General features: G+C 42.2%; 2 protein-coding genes and 1 non-coding gene across 3 annotated transcripts; 2 read left to right on the top strand and 1 right to left on the bottom strand.

Moving 5' to 3' along the window:
- Positions 1 to 416: 416 nt before the first annotated feature.
- Positions 417 to 523, bottom strand: LOC127088895 (small nucleolar RNA R71). Its single transcript, XR_007790701.1, has one exon. It is a non-coding gene; the product is annotated as a small nucleolar RNA R71 (small nucleolar RNA).
- Positions 524 to 3,947: 3,424 nt separating this feature from the next.
- On the top strand, positions 3,948 to 5,144 carry LOC127080386 (uncharacterized). Its single transcript, XM_051020706.1, has 3 exons — positions 3,948 to 4,186; positions 4,611 to 4,991; positions 5,078 to 5,144. Exons 1-3 carry the CDS (start codon positions 3,948 to 3,950, stop codon positions 5,142 to 5,144), a joined length of 687 nt encoding a protein of 228 aa, XP_050876663.1.
- Positions 5,145 to 18,956: 13,812 nt separating this feature from the next.
- Positions 18,957 to 20,157, top strand: LOC127080387 (uncharacterized). The gene is made up of 3 exons (XM_051020707.1): positions 18,957 to 19,195; positions 19,624 to 20,004; positions 20,091 to 20,157. The coding sequence occupies exons 1-3, from the start codon at positions 18,957 to 18,959 to the stop codon at positions 20,155 to 20,157; spliced, it is 687 nt and encodes a 228-aa protein (XP_050876664.1).
- The last annotated feature ends 4,546 nt before the right edge of the window (positions 20,158 to 24,703 follow it).

A 24,703-nucleotide genomic window follows, 5' to 3' on the forward strand; every position in this document is an offset into this window, starting at 1 on the left:
TATAACAATTGCACATCCAATATACTATCCCAATGACTACACAAAATTACAAACATCCTCTAAAGGAATTTGTCATCCTATCTCAGGACGAGCTACACTCAAGCATTGCTAACCTTGCTATTCAGGATAACACTTTTAAGTTGAACCCTTCACCATTGCAAATCGTGTAGCAAAACCAGTTCTCTAAAAGCCCTACGGAGGACCCATATTTTCACCTTTCCGTGTTCATCCAGTATGCTAACACGTTAAAGAGTAATTCGTCAATCCATAAGCCATTAGATTACGTTTTTTTTTACTTTTCCCTTAGGGACAAAGCCTGAGCTTGGCTATAGTCCATCCCATATAATTCCATCACTACATGGAATGAGCTCAAGAACGCGTTCTTAGCCAGATGTTTCCTGCCATCTAAAATGATTGTATTAAGAAACCAAATCACTTGTTTTAGACAAGCTGATGGAGAATCCTTCTTTTAAGCTCATGAAAGGTACAAAGACATGATAAGACTTTGCCTGCATCATGGCCTATATAAATGGTTAATTATCCATGTTTTCTATAATGGCCTCGTATATAAAACGAGGATGACAACTGATGTTGTGGTTGGAGGGATTCTGATGGACAAGCCCTTCACTAAGGTATAACAATTTATTGAAAACATGGCCCAAAATCATTATCAATAGAAAAGCGAACGTATCCCTATTGAAAAGTCTCAAACGAAAGGCAATATATATGAAGTGAGAGGCCTAAATCACATGAATGCTAAGGTAGATACCCTCATATAAAAGATCAATAATCTAACCATTACCCCTACGACTACCGTAGTTATTGTGACTCCCATATGTGAAGTTTGTGGAGTCCAAGGACATGTCACATCTGACTGTCAGTTGTTATATGTGCCTTCCAACAACTAGGCCAATTATGCGTAGGGAAATCCCTACTATAATACGTATAATCCTAGATGGAGAAATCATTCAAATTTTTCCTGTAAGAATAATATTGATCTTTTTGCATCAAGCCCATCTCCTCCTACTCCTTCTGGCTTTCAGAATAATAAAAGAGCCCATGTTGCTCCTCCTGCACCTAAAAAGCCCAATCTGGGACTTATGATAGAGAATTTTTTCATGTCTCAGACCCAACAAAACAAAGATTTCATGAACTAGATGTTCATACTAATGAGATGGTCAAACAATTGGAGAATAAGGTAGATATCGTGACTACACATAATAAGATGCTTGAGACTCACATCTCACAAGTAACCCAGTAACAAATAGCCACAAATAACCCAACTGGTATTTTTCCTGGCCAGCTACATCCTAACCCAAAAGACCATGCTAATGCCATCACACTGCAAAGTGGGTCAGAATTAGATGGCCCAGTTGATCATAGAGTTAGAGACTCGATAATAGGATGAAGAGTAGAGAGAACCAGATAAAATTACTGACAATTGTAACACCCAACTTCCCGACTCAATAATTAATAATATAATATAATCCTATACAAGTAGGATGTCACTTTATAATGAAGTCCAAACAACCGAATTAAACAAAAGTATGGCATCAATAGCCTCAACAAATCATCCACGCAAAGAGTGGTTCAGTAATTACTTTAAATGAAAAAGATATGTAACAAAATAACATAAAGAAAACAACATGTTCCCCGATGTTACGTATCATAGCAACTCCACACTCGACCGATAGCTACATGAGGTATATCTCCAGCTACTCAAGCACTTGATTGTCTGTACTCAGAGAGAGCACGGACACAATAAACACAAAAGGGGTGAGCAATTCATTCATGTAATAAAATATGTATGATAATTAAGAGAGTAGTATTTATACATACAAATCACATTCATTCACTATCTCATTCTCACCACAACAAATGCACAAGCACAACATAATTACAATTAAATGAGACCCTACAACATTACACGATGCATGTGGTACAAATTATCACCAGTGGTTCATCATACTGACTCAATTCTCCCTTTGGAATCTCGAACTCCCCCTTCTGAGTTCGAGATAAGTCTTTCGTCCCCCTTCGGACTTATGACTTGTCTTCTTTAACATACCATCAATGAATGCATGGCATGGTGATAATGTAACTAACACAATAATTATAATAATATTTAATGATCCACAATCAATCATACAATTGTAATCATGCATAACATAATCCATCATTCTGGACTACCACCAATATAATCAAACACACCCTCCTAATCATTCACAACACATCAAATAATTTGTCAATACGGACCTCATCCATATTCATCACATCATACACTTTTTTCATACCTACTACCAACCTCTGATACCATATTATGTTTCAACTACCCAACGCTTCAAACCTTGTTCCAAAATGATTAATGAGTTGAAAGTTATGATCCAAACCATGCACAAAGATGTTGCCAAAAAGTTATTGTTTTATGAAATTTCTAGCATGATTTTTATCTTCTCCAACCCCAAAATGTCCATTAAATCATCGTCAATTTTCCCCCCTAAAACAAAGTTATATCCTTTTGTTGCAGCTACCCAACACTTCAAACCCCATCCTAAAATGATTTACGAGTTGAAAGTTATGATCAAAATCATGCTCGAAGACATTACCAAAAAGTTGTTGGTTCTAAAATTTCCATCATGATTTTAATCTTCTCCAACCAAAAAACGTCCATGAAATCATCAACAAAAATATTTTATCCCCAATACAAAGTTATAGAATTATTTTTCAGTTACTCAACGCTTCAAACCCCGTCCCAAAATGATTTACAAGTTGAAAATTATGATTAAAATCGTGCACGAAGACGTTACCAAAAAGTTGTTGTTTTTCTGAAATTTCCAGTACGATTTTCATCTACTACAACCCCCAAAAACTATTAGAAGTAATTCATATTCATAAATAGTGTTCTAACTAAGAAGCAGAAGCTCCTGAGGTTGCTATTCCAGAAGTGTGTTATAGCTTCTGGGTTGTAGTATTAGTTTTGCTAAACTTAATCTAGCTAGTGTAAGTTATCATTTTTCACCTATGTGACATTATTGTTTGTGTATATAAATCAAACATGTAGCAAAATTTAAGTGTGAATTCAATCAATATAAAGTTTCTCAAAAAGTTAGTTAGATCTATTCTCTCTCTCTCTCTCTCTCTCTCTCTCTCTCTCTCTCTCTCTCCCCATCATATTTATCTTTAACCTTGTACACCAATAATTGGTATCTAGAGCTCTGATCCGATTCACAGGGAATATTCATAGGGAAACGCAAGTGTACGGTGAGACGTGTGTGATTGATTTCGTTTCTTGAATTCACGTTGAATTCACAAATGGAATTGTAACATAATTGTATTTCTTGATTTTTCAGGATTGGAAAACACGAGTGTTTTGTGAGATTTTTGTGAGTTTCAATGCGTAAAAATCGAAGGTGAACGACAAAAACGATAGCTTGAATACAAAGCTTCCAGTGTTTGATAAAAATAATTGGAATCATTGGTCGATTCAGATGCGTGTGTGTCATACCCCGATTTTGGCCCTGAATTTTTTTCCCATCAATCGGTCATTTACATTTCCACAATGCTTCTCTTTCTCTTCCTACCAACCTCATCATCCATGTAGCTCCACAAGCAGACTCAGAGCTTCTATGTCAATTCCTGATCAAACTCATTTCGAAGACCATGACGCTGTTCGTTTGTTTTGTTCCAACGCCCTCAAAATCTCAGCCAAAAAAGGGGTTATTCTTCCTGAAGGAAAACAATTACATGCTCATTTAAAAAGTTTGGATTTTGTCATGTTCTTTCCTTGCAAAATCAGATTTTGAGTGTTTATCTTAAATGTAAAGAAACTGAAGATGCAGAGAAGCTGTTTGATGGATTGCCTGTGAGAAATGTTGTGTCATGGAATATTATGATATAATGAAAATGAATTGGATCGTAAGCAGCTGTGTTTTTCTTATTTTAAAAGGATGTTGTTGGAGATGGTGGTTCCTGATTATATAACTCTAAATGGTTTGATTTGTTCTTGTGCTCGGTTTTATGATGCTGAGATGGGAATTCAGTTGCACTATTTTACAGTGAAAGTTGGATTTGATTTGGATTGTTTTGTTGGCTGTGCTCTTGTTGATTTATATGCGAAATGTGTTTTGTTGAAAATGCTAGGAGGGTGTTTTGCGTTGCTCCTTTTAGAGGTTTGGTTACGTGGAATGTGATGATTTCTTGCTACACCTTAAATTGTTTACCAGAGGAGGCTTTTAGCATGTTCAATTTGATGTGGTTGGATGTTGCGAACGGGGACGAGTTCACTTGTAGTAGCATGTTGAGTGTACTAAGTGATGATGCTTTGGAATATTATGATTTTGGAAAACAGATTCACAACTAGACTTATTTAATCCTGCACATACAAACACTGTTTTTGAAAATATTGAACATGTCTCCGAACAAAATGGCCACAAGCAAGGAGGGGATATCAGGTTACATGCTAAACATTTCAAGGAAAATACATCAGCCAAGCATACATCTGAAGTTATTAATGTAATCCGTTTCATTTGCACATATGAAGAAAACCAGGGTATGATATTTGAAATACTGTGGGAAACGGTTTTTTTTTTTTTTTTTTTTTTTTTTTTTAGCTCTAACTTAAACATGAAAGTAACCGCTGGCAAACTTCTAAAAGTTCTTATGCCACATATTGACGCAAAGACTGTCTCTACTCATGCTTTGCCTGCATTAGTTACTCTCGGATCTGAACAAGACCTTGATGTGAAGTGTGCTAGCATTGATGCATTTGGTGCCGTTGCTCAACATTTCAAGAATGAAATGATAGTTGACAAGATACGTGTTCAAATGGGTGCTTTTATTGAAGATGGATCCCATGAAGCTACTATTGTTGTCATTCATGCGTTAGTAGTTGCAGTACCTCATACAACAGAATCACTTAGAGATTATCTTTTGTCCAAGATTGCTCAACTTACAACCGCGCCAGTTACTGCTTCAACTAATTTGAAGTGCAGGCAAGAAAGAGCCAACATAATTTTACGGTTTCTAACTTGCACCAGATGCCAATACTAGCGCAAAACACTCCATTGAACCATGCCAGGAACCCTGCTGCACCACACCACAGAAGCAAACCACACAGTAACAGTACTGAGAGTTTTGCTCAGTAGCCATTCCCAGTCACAACCAAAATGCAACATCACATACATCTTCAGTGGCTTAACCAATGAAATGATTCATTCACCTTTTCCATTTAGGTTGGAAGCAATATAATTGCGGACAACTTCCATGGCCAATTGATGAGCATTTTTGTTTTGAAGCTTTGCTAACCCATCCATTGCTTCGTATGTATCTTTATCGGTAAAAAGCTTCAGGTTGTGGCGTGTTGGCGGAACTGCTGGACCCTCCCATTTCTCAATAAATTCTTTAAGTTTCTCAAATCCCAGTCGAACTGTGAAGTCGCCAAATGATTCTTTAGATTGACGCTTTTGCTTCCAATGATAAAACAATGACCCCATTGGATAGAAGTGTCGGTAATTATGCCTTGCAGAAGACTGCTTTACCCAGGGTGCCTGAAACTGAATCTTCAGATGGATTTGCTGCACATCCTCAGAGAAATCAAAGTTCTTCGACTCAGGGCTTTGGATTACAATTGGCTCCACCTACTCAGGGGCCTCCCATGGTATTTTCTCATGGCTCATCAGATTCAGGTCTTACTGCACTTCACATGTCTGAGACAGGGGATAAGGGACATACATGGTTGGCTACTAACCAGACTTTTCCTTCTCAAGAGTCATCTCCTAGGGAGAATAGGGATAATATTTCTAGTACCACAGGGCAAGTTTTTGATAAGGCTTCTCAGTGCAATGTGCCAGGGAACATTCCACCGGCTTTTACACCTGGCTTTCCATTCTCCAAGAACCATAATCAGAATCAGAATATAGCTCATCTTGGTGGACAAGTAACAAATAATCAGTCGGCTTCCTCGAATCAGATAGATGAATACGGTGAAAGAGCTCAAGCTAGTAAACTTGAAATTGCATCTGCTCAGGACATGTCCCAGCCGAGTGGTACAGATCAAATTCGTGGCAGTCAGCCTTCTGGTATATATGGTGCATCCCTGCATGGCACTCCTTTGAACGTTATGCAGAATTTATGGACCAGTGTTTCTAGCAGGCAACAACGCCCAGCATCACCAGTCCAATTCACTGCAGTAAAAAGGCAAGGTTAATCAGCCAACAGTAAATTCAAAACATAAGAAATTTCCCAAATTGGATTAGAAACAAAATTCAGGGAAGAAAGTGAAAGTTAAGATTACCATTTTTCGAACCATACACCAAAGAGGACCACTCTTTTTTCTGAGCACCAAAAGGCCTTGGCTGGGATACTTCTTGGATCCACCATACCAGATGAAACCCTAATCAAGAAACATAAATAGGGAGGAAGAGAAAATCAGAAAGGAGAGGCGGAAAAATAGAGGCTATAAACCCTAATCCAAAAATACAGAAGAAATCAGTGAGACGAAAATCGGTGGCTACAATTCAAAAAAAACCTAAAAGATCAAGAAGAAGAGAAGGTAGAACAAGAAATAACAAAGCAGAACGAAGATACTTACTCTGGATACACTTTTTCGTCGGCATATCACCGAAATCGTAAGGCAGTGGTAAAATCTTCTCTCTTTCATTTCTTCCTTCAAACCTCCAAGAAGGTCGAAAATCCATTTTTGCTTTATTGATTTCTTGGTTTTTTGGATTTGTTTGCGTTGTCGGTACCCTGTTTGCCGATTCAAGCGAATTTTTTGAGTTATAGCTCGCCCCCTTTTAGACCCTAAAGGTTGTTGTCTGTGTTGAAAACTGTTTTTAGCTCTCAATACCGGTTTTTGCATTGGTTGTGTGCATAGTTGGTTTCCTCAACAATCCCTGTTTTAAGCCTTTGAGTATTGGGAGAAGAAAGTGTGTTTTGGAATTGGCACCATATCACTAATGCTATTGATGATCGTTCTTTTCCCTTGCTACCCCTCCATTTACCCGAGTTTGGAACTTAAGATTCGTGGGCTTAGTCAATCCCAGTCCAGTGGCCCATGCTTGGACCTTTTGCTTGTTTCTTTTTCTCTTTGAGGGGTTTCGGTTAGTTTAGGGGTGCTTGTTGGTCATAGTTTCATAACTGGTAGCTTGTGGCCGGGTGGAGATGAAGTTAGTTCATCTCCCCTTATGTAGTGGGTTCGATACCCATATATAACATTTCTTTTCTGCATTCATTTTTTTCATGTTTATGTTGTATTATAATTATAGTTTCATTTGTTAATAATGCAAACTTGTTTTCTTTTAACTTCATCATTCATTCAAAACCATTTTAAAATTATAAAAATCATATTCTCTCGAATTAATATCGAGCCCGTTTTCACACCCTTGTAAGTCGATTGTTTTTTTAAGCATCGCCATCAACCTCACATAGCTTACTCTTGGGCTTCCTTACAATGAGCCAGTTCCTTTGCACTTACACTCATACATTATTTAATGCTAATTCATTTCATTCTTTGATTATTTGATTTGATTATATACTTGTTTATATCTTATTTGTGTGATTAACTGTGGCCCACTTGTATGGTGTATGGGGCATATACTTATATTGCTTGATTGCCATGTCAACCCCCATTCATAAAAAATGTATCCCTCTCCCATGAAATGTATAATATTCTTTCATTCTTTATTCACCTGTTAATACAAGAATTAAAATGAACACCCGATCACCATTTCAAAACAAGACCAAAACCTCGATCCAACGTCGAGTAATCATTTTTCAAAACCTAACAGAACCAGCACGTATTCATCCACCCTTTTGTAAGTCGATTGCTTTATGCATCGCCATCAACCTTGTAAGTCGATTGCTTCATGCATCGCCATCTACCCTTATCCCTAACCCTTCTCCTTGCTCCTTGCTCCACTCGTCAATTCTTGTTCCGATTAGGTAGCACCCATTAGATGGAACCCTTTGTATGATAACATAGGTAGGATTCCCATATTCCTTTGCATGCTAACATTAGGTAGATATTCCCATTTGTAAATCCTAACACTTAAGTACATATTGCATGACAACTTTAGGGCAGAGCTTCCCCACTTCTAGACCTTTCCGAGCGTCTCCGATCTTGTGGCATGTAGTCCGCCCTATCGCAAAGAGGTAACTGCCTAAGACTCGATTCAGCGAGCTGCGACACCTACTGCTAGGGCGTGAACACATTGCCCACTCTCTTTTGACACAACTGGTGTCCTCCTTTTCTAAGTCCATATTCAGATGGCAATCCCTATGTAGGGGAACTACATCGCCCTGATCCTTGTTCCAGACGAGGTATGTAGGCAGGAGGTCGTACGAGACCTCTCCGGGCACTTTTCCCTTTTTTGTGTGTGTTTGTCTGATAGTTGCTAGGCTCGAGTTCCCAACTCCTTAGCGATTTGTTGTTTGTTTGTGCTTGTTGTGTGCTTGGAAGCTGATGTAAGTCCATCGAGTGGCATTCGGGTTCCAGTGTGAGTTTGTTTGGTTCGGATGCTGACATAAGTCCAGTGATTGGCAGTCGGGCTCCACGTTTGCCTCTTTGTGTGAGTTTTGGTTCGGATGCTGATGTAAGCCCAATGATTGGCATTCAGGCTCCACGTTTGCCTGTGTTTGTTTGCGTGCGTGAGCCGAACTACGTCAACTCTGATTCTCATATTCAGATGAGATACGTAGGCACAAGATGCGATGTCTTGCCGAGTTTGACTAATAACTAACAACTAATCTTTGTTTGCTTCCGCCCTCGTTGCGATCCTTTCTCTCGCCCTCGTTGCGATCGAGACCTTCCCTTTCTCTTGCCCTAGTTGCAATCGAGACCCTTATTCCCGTAGTTAGCTGAACTACGTTTTGCTCTGATTCTCATTCCCGATGAGATACGTAGGCATAAGACGCGACGTCTTAGCGAGCACACTCCTCTTTAACCCCTAGGCAGCCGAGCTACGAAGACTCTGATTCTCATATTCAGATGAGATACGTATGCAGTGGATGCGACATCCGTGCGAGTCATTTTCCTTGATCCTTTTTAGTAAATAGTACATTAGATAAACATACACCCTCTAGACAAGAACAACAAGAGTGGATCCCGTAGAGTACTACGGATGCGTAGGGGTGCTAATACCTTCCCTTCGCATAATCGACTCCCGAACCCAAGATTTGGTTGCGAGACCTTGTCTTTTCCTTTTCTTTCTCCAGGTTTACTTCGAGCGTTTCCTTTCCCTCTTTTGGGATAAATAACGCACGGTGGCGACTCTTCTGTCATTTCTTTCTCGCCGGTTGTTTTTTCGCACCACCGTATTTTTCGGGTTGCGACAGCTGGCGACTCTGCTGGGGACCCGGTTTCCCTAAGCGAGTCCCTCCTAGCTTTTGTAGGTTTCTTGTTTGTTGGGTGTTTATTCTTTTGTACAGTTATTTACTTTCCGCATTTACCTGCTTTATCTTATTGCATTCATGTACATATGTTTGTTGTATCTGTGGGTTCTGTGGGTTGTTTGTTTGTTGAGGGGGGATGTTCTATGAGAGGTAAGCCCATTACCCAGGCTTGAGTGTACACATAGGTGTTAGAGTGGATAGTCATGAGGCTTGCGTGGTATGTTGCTACGTTAAGTCGTTCATGAGACCCACATTCCAGACGAGGTTTCTGTTGGATATATTCTGTCCTATGGGTGTTCCATAACGACAAATATTCCTTTAGAAATCGTCGACTCTGGTGACCATTTCCCGAGAACTCAGTCGAGGCCTCTCCTCCGAGACGCGTTTATGTTAGCTCTGGTGGGTGCATTCTCGCTGCTCAATCCGAGGACCCCGAGACTGGGAACTTGCTTTAGGATGTCCTGTTGAGGGGAGTCAGCAGAGGTTTTTTATCCCGTAATAATGCCAAACCTTCAGTGGTAAACGTATTATTCTCGACTGAAGGGCTGAAGCTGACAAACTTCTGTTCTTAGAACCTACCTGTGAGGGGAGGGTTTGATCTCTACAGATACGGTTTCTGCCAGTGGTGCTGTGATGGTGACTTTGGTTCAGCCAAATTTATGGACATTTATTTCTGGGACGTCGGAGTTCAGTCCGTGGTTTATCAATGGGTTCCGTTATTTCGGATCCCCGGGTTGAATTTGAAAGTACCTGTTCAGAGGATCTGACTGTCATCCGTTCAGTGGATGTTCCTGTGATGATAGTGATGTAATCTCCAGTTCCGTTTATTTCGGAACTCCCCAAGTCGGATTTATGGTGACTTAGTCCCGATGACTGTGACTAGTTCAGAGAATGGGTCTTCAGATGGCTTGGTGGCGCAGTGACTTGCATTCATGCATTTGCATCGCATTCATCTGCATTCAACTCGTGTCTATCCGTACTCAGGGTCCACTTTTTGATTAAGATTCTGGTTGAGAGATATCCAGATGTCAGAATGTTATTGATGAAAAATTATCTGTCTCTGTGAAACCAAAATCAAAGGAATATTCCTGGTACGGATAGACATTGCATGCGTGAGTCATACTAACCCATTTGCTGTTTTGTAGGTGTCAACCGGTGCGCATAGCTCTTCCATTCAGACATACAGTCAGACTCAACAAATCCAAGCTGATGGATCTTCCCAACGCCGACATCCTTGAACTGAAAGAGATGATGAGGGGATTGTTCAGTATTGTGCAAGGGCTTGCCTTGGGGCAGAAAGCCATGTCTGAGAGATTGGAAAGGATTGAGAGCTGGATGATCAAGGAGAAAGTTCAGGGAAAGGCTCCATCATCCGATGTGACAAATCCCTCTGACTCGGTAGCAAAGAAACTCTCTGACAGTGGTCCGCTCAAAAAGGAGGTTGAGTCAAGTGGTGTGCCAGCAAAGAAAGAACGCAGTAAGGATCGTTATCATCCTTATGCTGTTGCTGTAACCACTCTTGTTGGTAACTCACCTGTACCCCCGCAACAACCACCACTTCAACAGAAGGCACCGAGAGCTAAGAGCCAGGTGAGGAAGAGGAAGGAGGATCGTCAGTTTGAGGAACCACCTGTGACTTATACCCTTTTGTTCAGAAGATTGAGAGATCTGGGATTAGTTCGGCCGAGGATTTTGATTCCTGTAGAACAGCAGCGGAGGCTTCCAAACTATGATGAGAATGCCAGGTGCGAGTTCCATTCTGAGGCACCCGGGCACAATGTTGAGGGTTGTAGGGCTTTCAAGCATGTTGTCCAAGACTTGGTGGACTCCAAGATCATCAGTTTGGCACAGATCATGGAGGGGGATGTCAACCCTGTACCCAGGCAGCGTCCTGTAAAGATGAAGATGGTGAAAAAGGTCAAGAAAGGAATGGAGATGACTGAGGAAGATCAGTTAAAGGTTCCCATGTCTGTGGTCCCAGAACCTCTGGTGCAGGATGGAGTCTTCCCTGTGGTTGATAATTGTTGTGCGGCCGTTGCCACAGAGGGGTGTGTATTGATGGGAGACACGACCCAGAAGATGAAAGAAGTAGAAATGGACATTGGAAAACTTGAAATACCCAGTCAAGCAATCGAAACCGTCCAGGTGGAGAGCGCTCTTGTTGTCGAGAAAGAGAAGAAGCTGTCCATTTCTTCTTATAAACAAGCTCTAGAGGTGGTGAAGAACCAAGAGGCCCGAGGTTGGGGCAGGATCATCGACATAGTGGTAAAGGCAAACATGTTCGGGATTGGTTATCCAGATCAAGAGTCGTCTAGACCAAACGGAGGACGTCGTCCACCGTACATCTTTGTCAGTGCAGGAATGCTGGATTCTGATCATGCTTGTTCAGTGAGTGAAGAGATCGACCGCGACCGCGAGCTCGAGCTGTGGATAAAGTCGTGCGTACCAGGCAACTGGAAGGCCTCCAAAAGCATTACTGTCGCTCATCCGGAAGTGTAGTATTTCTGTTTTAATTTTGTTTGCATGAAAGCCATACGTTTTGCCCGAAACGTACTGGTCCATTGTAAGGGCCATCTCATGTGTTTCATTTTACAACGTTTTGCATCAGTAATAAATGGATGTTTTTGTGATTAAAAGCGGTGTTCCCTGTTTTTCATTTTTTACAGTTTTAAAATAAAAATAAAAATGGCAATGTTTTTCGTTTTTCTTTCGAACTTGTCTCGTTCCAACCTCAAAAGTGATTACCCTCCTGATCTCATCGATAACAATTTGGTTACACCTTTGTATGACTTCGACAATTCGATCTATCATGCCGAAGGAGAAGGCGAAGAAGATTGTGATTTGTTGGAATTAGTCGGGTCGTTGAAACCAGAGGAGAAGGTGATTCAACCGCATGAGGAGTGCTCAGAATTGTTGCTCCAAGCACCGCCGAGGTCAGAAAGCGAATATTGAGGCCGCTTCAGAGGCAAGTCTAGAACAGGATGGTATATGTGTGCCTGGTTGTATCTAGATACACCAAGGTAGGATATCAATGTTGTGGAGGCACGAGTTACCATGGAGAGAAGACTATCCTCCAGGGAAGCGGAAACCGGTGCTGAAAGATGAGAATGTGTGTGGACTGTCGAGATGTGAGCTGAGCTAATCTGAAAGATGAATTCCCGGTACGTCACAACGAGGTATTGGTTGATTATAATGCTCAGTTTATCTTCATGGATGGCTTCTTGGCCGAGACCAGATTGAACTGTTGCCAGATGATATGACGTAAATCATGTCCATCACACAAGGGGCACCTTCTGGTTATAAGGTGATGTCGTTCAGTATCGAGAAGGCCGGTGCCAAGTCTCAGAAGTCTAGGGTGACTTTGTTTCATGATATGATTCATCGTGAAAGCAAATGCCATGTTGATGACATGATGGCAAAGTCCCAAGCAGAAGAGGGGCATCCGGTGGATCAAGTTGTTTGACAGGTAGAGATAACTCATACTGTTGAGTTCGAATTAGCGCACTTATGGAGCGATGTCCAGCAGGCTGCCGAGGCATGTTGCGAATGAAAGAGGAATCAAGGTCGATCCTGCAAAAAAAAAAAAAAAAAAAAAAGGATGCAAGAAACGCCTGAACCATAAACAAACGAAAAAAGAAAGAAATCGAATGGTCAGATGGAATGAGGACTGCCAAGGGGCATGGGAAGACAAAAAAAAAGGAGTAGCAGGAACCTTTGATTCTGATACCTTCCGGGGAAGAAACGACTGCTAATCTGGTACCTGACAGCCCTTAAGGGGTCTATGAGGTGTGTATTGAGTCAGCATGACTAGTCTTGTCGAAAAGAGCACGCAATTTACCTAAGCAAAAAGTTTATCGACTGTGAAACAATACACTCACTGCTCGAGAAAACTTGATGTACTTTGGCATAGGCTGCTCGCCGATTGAGACAGTGTATGCTGGTTCATACCACCTTCTGGATGTCCAAAATGGATCTGATCAAGTTGTGCTTGAGGAGCTAGCATCGAACGGACAGGTTGTGAAAGGGCAAGTGATGTCGACTGAATACGATATTCAGTATACCTCCTAGAAGGCAACCAAGAGGAGGGTATTGTATGGTTATCTCGCCCAACAGCCCACTGATGATTGTCAACCAAGGAAGTCTGAAGTCCCTGATGAGGACATCTCGAGGTACTCGAATCGAAAGATTAAGAGTGACCGATCCCGGAGGAGGGGCCTGACCCCGAATCCGAACGGGTTTTGATGTCTGATGAGGAGAGTTTAAAGAGAGTGAGCTAGTGCTTCCCCGATAACATGTGAACGCACCAATGATAGTGGCTGAGTACGAAGTTGGTATCCTGAGTGTCGTACTTTGGTACGTGCATCTACTGGGGCAACACCTTCCTCATGCGGTATGGGATGGAAGTGATATTGCCTGCTGGAGGCTAGATTTCATTGTGAAGAATCCGGATGGATGAGAAGTTAGAAAAGGGCGAGTGGATGAGGACTCGGTATAACGCATTGAGCCTGATTGAGAAAAGAGGCTGACAGTTACTTGTCATGGGGCAGTTGTACCCAGTAAATGAAGCGTGTTGTTGACCGAGAAGTGCGACCTCGTGGGTAGCATGGAAGAGATTTGGTGTTGAAAAGGATCCTTCCTCCTCAAGACGATCGTGGGGCAAATGGATAAACAATTATGAATGTCCGTTCGTGGTCAAAAAGGGTTTTCTCTGACAGAGCCTTGTTGCTGACGACCACGGATGATGAGGATTTTCCATCCCCTGTGAATGCAGACGCAGTTAAAAGATACTTCGTGAAAAGAGGCCCGCTGGACAAAAAGAATAAAGAGTCCAGGCAAAAATGGGCATCCCGACGAACCAAGAAAAAAGAGAAAGGTTCGGGCAAAAGTTAGGGATAATAAAAGAAAAGAACTGTACACCCGGCAAGTTGAAAACCCGCAAGGGCGACTTGGGCAAAAAAAGGGTATCCCGGTGGACTGAAACCCGAAAGGGCGGTCCAGGCAAAAGAGGGAATGGAACGAACAACTGCGTCTGACATGATCGTCTGTGCTCATGAGAATCTTCGACAGAGACCGATCGGAAGCATCTTGTTCAGAAGACAGAAAGTGCGGAAAGTCTTGAGGACATATGAGGTGTAACTGAGTTGGAACCCGATGAGATCACAGTTTCACGTTGCCATTAGGATAGATTTTTTCCTTTTATGTGCAATCACCTCTTTCCAGGGTTTGCTTCCTGTGTGTTGCTCGGTTGTGAGCCATCTTTTATTCCAGTCAATAAAGCGTGTGTTCGGTCAAGTAAATTTTGTTTTTGTGTCATTACCATTCTGATTACGAAAACATCCGTTTATTTTGATAAGAATATTTGCATTTTGAAACATAGAGGTCCCTTCCGATGCATGCTTATGAGGTTGAAATCTGGAAATCTTATTCGGAAGTTTGAGTGACTTAGGCGTTGAAATATCGGAACACCTGGGGCATACCTGGGGCACGCTTTTATCTAACGATCCCTGCTGCAGAGCCTGATCAGGGGCAAGAGATAGTTGAACGGTGAAAAGACAGTGAAGGATTACGACGACAGTCCTGGAAAGTTAATCAAGAAGACTCTTCAAAGTCTGATGATTGGAAAGTTTGTATGAATACCAGGAGTTCGATCTCCGTGGACTACGGACGAGATTGGGAATACAAGATGATGGAGCAGAAAAGTCCAGAAGCGTCTGGGAGTTCGTAAAAGAGGGAGAGCCGACACTGTGGGTGGACGATGGATGCCGCAATTCGGCGACTCGACAGGTGTTCCGTGTCCAATAAGCTGTATTTCCCCAGTAGGTGTGAGAGGGTTACCTCCCTAACAGATTTGAGATCAGTGTCTCCTCAGCGAGCCTGAAGGTTACTGCCTTCCCAGTAGGGTTTATGTTGATGGTTTTCCCTCAGCGAGGTCCCCAAGCGGATCGGGTTCGGAGAAAATCATCCCCAGTAGAGATAAGAATGGGTTGCCTCCCCTAGCAGGGTAATCTCCAAGCAGTTTCGGGTTCGATGGAGTGCATCCCCAGCAAGGTTTGTCTTTCCCCAGCAGGGTGGAAGTTGACGTGGTTATAAGATCCTCAGCACAGTTCCTGGAGTTCTCCGGTGTTGTCTCTAGAGGAGACGTGTGTTTATGCATTCATCATTTAGATAAGCATAACATATTGCATCACTAGTGCATAACATTTCCATGATCATGGGGCATTGTGTAAAACAAAAAAACTCATGCATCGACATTGCAAACACATCCATTAGCCCTAGGCCGTGGCGACCAGCCGAGTTTGGTTTGTTGGAAAGAGTTTAGCATCGCGCCATTGGATCGGCTTCAGAATTGGGTTCATCGGCATGGTTGAGGGGTTGGTGCTTTCCCGACAGGCGGCTCCTTAGTTGAGTGGGTATCCCCAGCAGTGTTACTCCTCGAAGTTGGCAGCATCTTGCAAAGCTTGGGTCCATTCCCTTAGCAGAATTGGGTGTGTCTGATCTCTCCATGTAGAGTCTACCCCTTAAGCAGAAAGTGTCTACCATTTCCTTCTGCGCTCCCCACTGAGTTATATCCTCGTGGATGACGGTTGTTTCCGTTCCCTCCCTAACGGGATGGGTTTTCCCTATTGAGTTCTGTCCTCATTAGGATGAGTCCTGTTTCAGTCTGCCTTTTTGGATCGATCCTAAATTGGCTTCCTGTTGGCTGTCTCCCGTGCTTCCCTGGGGCATAAATGAATAGTCGCTCACTAACCGGCACTCATTCATCTTATCCTCAGTAGAATTGGTGGCTTCTACCAACGAACCGGTAGTTGTAAGTCCTATCTTTGTGGTTTTCTACCTACTAACTGGTAGTTGTAAAATCCCACTTTCATCCCCTAGCAGAGGTAACCGTTGTGGTTCATTCTGATTGTTGGCGGATTTTGCGGTCTTCTACCTACTACCCGGTAGTTGTAAATCCTTTTTTCTCGCTCGGTCTCTCAGCAGACTATTTGTGGCCTCTACCTACAAACTGGTAGTTGTAAGTCCTATCTTTGTGGTTTTCTACCTACTAGCCGGTAGTTGTAAAATCCCACTTTCCTTCCCTAGCAGAGTTAACCCTTTGTGCTCATCCTATTGATGACTGATTACTTTTCCGTGGTTTTCTACCTACAAACCGGTAGTTGTAAGTCCTATCGTCGCGGTTTTCTACCCACAAGCTGGTAGTTGTAAAATCCCACTTTCACCCCCTAGCAGAGGTAACCTTTGTGGTTCATGCTGTTTGTTGGCTTCTACCTACAAACCGGTAGATGTAAGTCCTATCTTTGTGGTTTTCTACCTACTAGTTGGTAGTTGTAAAATCCCACTTTCATCCCATTGGCAGAGTTAACCCTGTGTGCTCATCCTATCAATGACTGATTACTTTTCCGTGGTTTTCTGCCTACTAACCGGTAGATGTAATCCCCTCTTTGTGGTATTGATAGTCTTGTTCCCTTTGGATACTGGCCTTGATCAAGCAGTATTGTCCCCATTGGGTCTTCCCCTTCTTTTTGGATACTTGCTCCGAGTAAGCAGCTTTATCCTCTTTTGATTGGTCATCTTTTGCATACCTAGTCTGGTACCCCGTTGCCTTTCTTTTCGGTCGTTTATCCATTTAACAACCTGCAACCCGGTTATGGATAATCTTCCATGCGAGTGTATTATCTACGTTTTGACGGCTATAGATAATATATCTCATGCACTCTTTGGTCAATCTTTCGATTGTTATCCCCAGCATAGGTCTTTGGCATGCGTGCCGGCTCACGTATCACTGTTTTGTTATTTTCGCCGATGCTGATAGACATGAAGAGTTTTCCCGGTATCCAGACCGAAGTGGCATTCAGGCCAGTTTTCCCGGTATCCAGACCGAAGTGGCATTCCAGGCCAGTTCCCGGTATCCAGACCGAAGTGGCATTCAGGCCAGTTTTCCCGGTATCCAGACCGAAATGGCGTCCAGGCCAGTTCCCGGTATCCAGACCGAAGTGGCATTCAGGCCAGTTTCCGATTTCCAGATCGAAGAAGTTCTCAACAGTCAGGACGAAGAACTTGTGGTGTTCAGACCAGTTTTCCCGGTATCCAGACCGAAGTGGCATTCAGGCCAGAGTTCCCGGTATCCAGACCGAAGTGGCATTCAGGCCAGTTTCCGATTTCCAGATCGAAGAAGTTCTCAACAGTCAGGACGAAGAACTTGTGGTGTTCAGACCAGTTTTCCCGGTATCCAGACCAAAGTGGCATTCAGGCCAGTTTCCGATTTCCAGATCGAAGAAGTTCTCAACAGTCAGGACGAAGAACTTGTGGTGTTCAGACCAGTTTTCCCGGTATCCAGACCGAAGTGGCATTCAGGCCAGAGTTCCCGGTATCCAGACCGAAGTGGCATTCAGGCCAGTTTCCGATTTCCAGATCGAAGAAGTTCTCAACAGTCAGGACGAAGAACTTGTGGTGTTCAGACCAGTTTTCCCGGTATCCAGACCAAAGTGGCATTCAGGCCAGTTTCCGATTTCCAGATCGAAGAAGTTCTCAACAGTCAGGACGAAGAACTTGTGGTGTTCAGACCAGTTTTCCCGGTATCCAGACCGAAGTGGCATTCAGGCCAGTTTCCGATTTCCAGATCGAAGAAGTTCTCAACAATCAGGACGAAGAATTTGTGGTGTTCAGACCAGTTCCCGGTATCCAGACCGAAGTGGCATTCAGGCCAGAGTTCCCGGTATCCAGACCGAAGTGGCATTCAGGCCAGTTTTTCCGATATTCAGATCAAAGTGGTGTTCAGACCAAATTTCCGGTGATCAGACCAACATTGATACTCTCATATTCCGATGCTTAGTGTTAAGACTAATGTGCGGCGTTCAGGCCATGGGTATTCCTGTGTTGCCATTTATTTTGGTATCCAGGTCAACTTTCTGTTTCGGTACTCAGACCGATTTTCACCGTACCAGATGGATTCTCCTTTTGAGATTGTTTTTTTTGACGATGCTGACAGGCATTGTTTCATAGGGATTCATGATCAAAATCCGGGTCTTCTTAGTATTTAACCATCTCCCACTACGATCATATGAAGAACGTCCTGCTTCATATTCTCTAGTTGAAGACGCTTAAATAGGGGCAACTGTCATACCCCGATTTTGGCCCTGAATTTTTTTCCCATCAATCGGTCATTTACATTTCCACAATGCTTCTCTTTCTCTTCCTACCAACCTCATCATCCATGTAGCTCCACAAGCAGACTCAGAGCTTCTATGTCAATTCCTGATCAAACTCATTTCGAAGACCATGACGCTGTTCGTTTGTTTTGTTCCAACGCCCTCAAAATCTCAGCCAAAAAAGGGGTTATTCTTCCTGAAGGAAAACAATTACATGCTCATTTAAAAAGTTTGGATTTTGTCATGTTCTTTCCTTGCAAAATCAGATTTTGAGTGTTTATCTTAAATGTAAAGAAACTGAAGATGCAGAGAAGCTGTTTGATGGATTGCCTGTGAGAAATGTTGTGTCATGGAATATTATGATATAATGAAAATGAATTGGATCGTAAGCAGCTGTGTTTTTCTTATTTTAAAAGGATGTTGTTGGAGATGGTGGTTCCTGATTATATAACTCTAAATGGTTTGATTTGTTCTTGTGCTCGGTTTTATGATGCTGAGATGGGAATTCAGTTGCACTATTTTACAGTGAAAGTTGGATTTGATTTGGATTGTTTTGTTGGCTGTGCTCTTGTTGATTTATATGCGAAATGTGTTTTGTTGAAAATGCTAGGAGGGTGTTTTGCGTTGCTCCTTTTAGAGGTTTGGTTACGTGGAATGTGATGATTTCTTGCTACACCTTAAATTGTTTACCAGAGGAGGCTTTTAGCATGTTCAATTTGATGTGGTTGGATGTTGCGAACGGGGACGAGTTCACTTGTAGTAGCATGTTGAGTGTACTAAGTGATGATGCTTTGGAATATTATGATTTTGGAAAACAGATTCACAACTAGACTTATTTAATCCTGCACATACAAACACTGTTTTTGAAAATATTGAACATGTCTCCGAACAAAATGGCCACAAGCAAGGAGGGGATATCAGGTTACATGCTAAACATTTCAAGGAAAATACATCAGCCAAGCATACATCTGAAGTTATTAATGTAATCCGTTTCATTTGCACATATGAAGAAAACCAGGGTATGATATTTGAAATACTGTGGGAAACGGTTTTTTTTTTTTTTTTTTTTTTTTTTTTTTTTTAGCTCTAACTTAAACATGAAAGTAACCGCTGGCAAACTTCTAAAAGTTCTTATGCCACATATTGACGCAAAGACTGTCTCTACTCATGCTTTGCCTGCATTAGTTACTCTCGGATCTGAACAAGACCTTGATGTGAAGTGTGCTAGCATTGATGCATTTGGTGCCGTTGCTCAACATTTCAAGAATGAAATGATAGTTGACAAGATACGTGTTCAAATGGGTGCTTTTATTGAAGATGGATCCCATGAAGCTACTATTGTTGTCATTCATGCGTTAGTAGTTGCAGTACCTCATACAACAGAATCACTTAGAGATTATCTTTTGTCCAAGATTGCTCAACTTACAACCGCGCCAGTTACTGCTTCAACTAATTTGAAGTGCAGGCAAGAAAGAGCCAACATAATTTTACGGTTTCTAACTTGCACCAGATGCCAATACTAGCGCAAAACACTCCATTGAACCATGCCAGGAACCCTGCTGCACCACACCACAGAAGCAAACCACACAGTAACAGTACTGAGAGTTTTGCTCAGTAGCCATTCCCAGTCACAACCAAAATGCAACATCACATGCATCTTCAGTGGCTTAACCAATGAAATGATTCATTCACCTTTTCCATTTAGGTTGGAAGCAATATAATTGCGGACAACTTCCATGGCCAATTGATGAGCATTTTTGTTTTGAAGCTTTGCTAACCCATCCATTGCTTCGTATGTATCTTTATCGGTAAAAAGCTTCAGGTTGTGGCGTGTTGGCGGAACTGCTGGACCCTCCCATTTCTCAATAAATTCTTTAAGTTTCTCAAATCCCAGTCGAACTGTGAAGTCGCCAAATGATTCTTTAGATTGACGCTTTTGCTTCCAATGATAAAACAATGACCCCATTGGATAGAAGTGTCGGTAATTATGCCTTGCAGAAGACTGCTTTACCCAGGGTGCCTGAAACTGAATCTTCAGATGGATTTGCTGCACATCCTCAGAGAAATCAAAGTTCTTCGACTCAGGGCTTTGGATTACAATTGGCTCCACCTACTCAGGGGCCTCCCATGGTATTTTCTCATGGCTCATCAGATTCAGGTCTTACTGCACTTCACATGTCTGAGACAGGGGATAAGGGACATACATGGTTGGCTACTAACCAGACTTTTCCTTCTCAAGAGTCATCTCCTAGGGAGAATAGGGATAATATTTCTAGTACCACAGGGCAAGTTTTTGATAAGGCTTCTCAGTGCAATGTGCCAGGGAACATTCCACCGGCTTTTACACCTGGCTTTCCATTCTCCAAGAACCATAATCAGAATCAGAATATAGCTCATCTTGGTGGACAAGTAACAAATAATCAGCCGGCTTCCTCGAATCAGATAGATGAATACGGTGAAAGAGCTCAAGCTAGTAAACTTGAAATTGCATCTGCTCAGGACATGTCCCAGCCGAGTGGTACAGATCAAATTCGTGGCAGTCAGCCTTCTGGTATATATGGTGCATCCCTGCATGGCACTCCTTTGAACGTTATGCAGAATTTATGGACCAGTGTTTCTAGCAGGCAACAACGCCCAGCATCACCAGTCCAATTCACTGCAGTAAAAAGGCAAGGTTAATCAGCCAACAGTAAATTCAAAACATAAGAAATTTCCCAAATTGGATTAGAAACAAAATTCAGGGAAGAAAGTGAAAGTTAAGATTACCATTTTTCGAACCATACACCAAAGAGGACCACTCTTTTTTCTGAGCACCAAAAGGCCTTGGCTGGGATACTTCTTGGATCCACCATACCAGATGAAACCCTAATCAAGAAACATAAATAGGGAGGAAGAGAAAATCAGAAAGGAGAGGCGGAAAAATAGAGGCTATAAACCCTAATCCAAAAATACAGAAGAAATCAGTGAGACGAAAATCGGTGGCTACAATTCAAAAAAAAACCTAAAAGATCAAGAAGAAGAGAAGGTAGAACAAGAAATAACAAAGCAGAACGAAGATACTTACTCTGGATACACTTTTTCGTCGGCATATCACCGAAATCGTAAGGCAGTGGTAAAATCTTCTCTCTTTCATTTCTTCCTTCAAACCTCCAAGAAGGTCGAAAATCCATTTTTGCTTTATTGATTTCTTGGTTTTTTGGATTTGTTTGCGTTGTCGGTACCCTGTTTGCCGATTCAAGCGAATTTTTTGAGTTATAGCTCGCCCCCTTTTAGACCCTAAAGGTTGTTGTCTGTGTTGAAAACTGTTTTTAGCTCTCAATACCGGTTTTTGCATTGGTTGTGTGCATAGTTGGTTTCCTCAACAATCCCTGTTTTAAGCCTTTGAGTATTGGGAGAAGAAAGTGTGTTTTGGAATTGGCACCATATCACTAATGCTATTGATGATCGTTCTTTTCCCTTGCTACCCCTCCATTTACCCGAGTTTGGAACTTAAGATTCGTGGGCTTAGTCAATCCCAGTCCAGTGGCCCATGCTTGGACCTTTTGCTTGTTTCTTTTTCTCTTTGAGGGGTTTCGGTTAGTTTAGGGGTGCTTGTTGGTCATAGTTTCATAACTGGTAGCTTGTGGCCGGGTGGAGATGAAGTTAGTTCATCTCCCCTTATGTAGTGGGTTCGATACCCATATATAACATTTCTTTTCTGCATTCATTTTTTTCATGTTTATGTTGTATTATAATTATAGTTTCATTTGTTAATAATGCAAACTTGTTTTCTTTTAACTTCATCATTCATTCAAAACCATTTTAAAATTATAAAAATCATATTCTCTCGAATTAATATCGAGCCCGTTTTCACACCCTTGTAAGTCGATTGTTTTTTTAAGCATCGCCATCAACCTCACATAGCTTACTCTTGGGCTTCCTTACAATGAGCCAGTTCCTTTGCACTTACACTCATACATTATTTAATGCTAATTCATTTCATTCTTTGATTATTTGATTTGATTATATACTTGTTTATATCTTATTTGTGTGATTAACTGTGGCCCACTTGTATGGTGTATGGGGCATATACTTATATTGCTTGATTGCCATGTCAACCCCCATTCATAAAAAATGTATCCCTCTCCCATGAAATGTATAATATTCTTTCATTCTTTATTCACCTGTTAATACAAGAATTAAAATGAACACCCGATCACCATTTCAAAACAAGACCAAAACCTCGATCCAACGTCGAGTAATCATTTTTCAAAACCTAACAGAACCAGCACGTATTCATCCACCCTTTTGTAAGTCGATTGCTTTATGCATCGCCATCAACCTTGTAAGTCGATTGCTTCATGCATCGCCATCTACCCTTATCCCTAACCCTTCTCCTTGCTCCTTGCTCCACTCGTCGATTCTTGTTTCGATTAGGTAGCACCCATTAGATGGAACCCTTTGTATGATAACATAGGTAGGATTCCCATATTCCTTTGCATGCTAACATTAGGTAGATATTCCCATTTGTAAATCCTAACACTTAAGTACATATTGCATGACAACTTTAGGGCAGAGCTTCCCCACTTCTAGACCTTTCCGAGCGTCTCCGATCTTGTGGCATGTAGTCCGCCCTATCGCAAAGAGGTAACTGCCTAAGACTCGATTCAGCGAGCTGCGACACCTACTGCTAGGGCGTGAACACATTGCCCACTCTCTTTTGACACAACTGGTGTCCTCCTTTTCTAAGTCCATATTCAGATGGCAATCCCTATGTAGGGGAACTACATCGCCCTGATCCTTGTTCCAGACGAGGTATGTAGGCAGGAGGTCGTACGAGACCTCTCCGGGCACTTTTCCCTTTTTTGTGTGTGTTTGTCTGATAGTTGCTAGGCTCGAGTTCCCAACTCCTTAGCGATTTGTTGTTTGTTTGTGCTTGTTGTGTGCTTGGAAGCTGATGTAAGTCCATCGAGTGGCATTCGGGTTCCAGTGTGAGTTTGTTTGGTTCGGATGCTGACATAAGTCCAGTGATTGGCAGTCGGGCTCCACGTTTGCCTCTTTGTGTGAGTTTTGGTTCGGATGCTGATGTAAGCCCAATGATTGGCATTCAGGCTCCACGTTTGCCTGTGTTTGTTTGCGTGCGTGAGCCGAACTACGTCAACTCTGATTCTCATATTCAGATGAGATACGTAGGCACAAGATGCGATGTCTTGCCGAGTTTGACTAATAACTAACAACTAATCTTTGTTTGCTTCCGCCCTCGTTGCGATCCTTTCTCTCGCCCTCGTTGCGATCGAGACCTTCCCTTTCTCTTGCCCTAGTTGCAATCGAGACCCTTATTCCCGTAGTTAGCTGAACTACGTTTTGCTCTGATTCTCATTCCCGATGAGATACGTAGGCATAAGACGCGACGTCTTAGCGAGCACACTCCTCTTTAACCCCTAGGCAGCCGAGCTACGAAGACTCTGATTCTCATATTCAGATGAGATACGTATGCAGTGGATGCGACATCCGTGCGAGTCATTTTCCTTGATCCTTTTTAGTAAATAGTACATTAGATAAACATACACCCTCTAGACAAGAACAACAAGAGTGGATCCCGTAGAGTACTACGGATGCGTAGGGGTGCTAATACCTTCCCTTCGCATAATCGACTCCCGAACCCAAGATTTGGTTGCGAGACCTTGTCTTTTCCTTTTCTTTCTCCAGGTTTACTTCGAGCGTTTCCTTTCCCTCTTTTGGGATAAATAACGCACGGTGGCGACTCTTCTGTCATTTCTTTCTCGCCGGTTGTTTTTTCGCACCACCGTATTTTTCGGGTTGCGACAGTGTGTTGTTTGGCGCTCAAGACGTTCTTGATCTCGTTAATGAAGGTTATGTTCCGGTTGCAACAGATACGATGGAAGCACAGAGAAACACACAAAGAGAAATAAGGAAGAAAGATCAAAAGGCATTGTTCTACATCCATCAGTGTATGGATGCAAACGTGTTTGAGAAAATCTTTAATTCGACAACAACAAAGGTTGCATGGGACATGTAATACCCGGGGCCTAAGAGGGTGAAGATTGGTTACATGTAACACCCGAGGGCAATGGAATGGTTGTCGGTGCACGAGGCATGACAATGAGACACTCCTAGCAGCTTCTAGGGAAAAATGAATTCACATCGGAATGAGAGGAATCTTG

The sequence above is a fragment of the Lathyrus oleraceus genome, chromosome 5, assembly GCF_024323335.1.
Source record: "Lathyrus oleraceus cultivar Zhongwan6 chromosome 5, CAAS_Psat_ZW6_1.0, whole genome shotgun sequence".
NCBI lineage: Eukaryota > Viridiplantae > Streptophyta > Magnoliopsida > Fabales > Fabaceae > Lathyrus > Lathyrus oleraceus.

Excerpts from the sequence above, each read along its gene's own strand:
- LOC127080386 (XM_051020706.1), top strand. The coding sequence starts at position 3,948 with ATGTTGTTGGAGATGGTGGTTCCTGATTATATAACTCTAAATGGTTTG. Across the intron at positions 4,187-4,610 it reads GAGGTTTGGTTACGTGGAAT|CTCTAACTTAAACATGAAAG; the intron begins GTGATGATTTCT and ends TTTTTTTTTTAG. Across the intron at positions 4,992-5,077 it reads TCAACTAATTTGAAGTGCAG|GAACCCTGCTGCACCACACC; the intron begins GCAAGAAAGAGC and ends GAACCATGCCAG.
- LOC127080387 (XM_051020707.1), top strand. The coding sequence starts at position 18,957 with ATGTTGTTGGAGATGGTGGTTCCTGATTATATAACTCTAAATGGTTTG. Across the intron at positions 19,196-19,623 it reads GAGGTTTGGTTACGTGGAAT|CTCTAACTTAAACATGAAAG; the intron begins GTGATGATTTCT and ends TTTTTTTTTTAG. Across the intron at positions 20,005-20,090 it reads TCAACTAATTTGAAGTGCAG|GAACCCTGCTGCACCACACC; the intron begins GCAAGAAAGAGC and ends GAACCATGCCAG.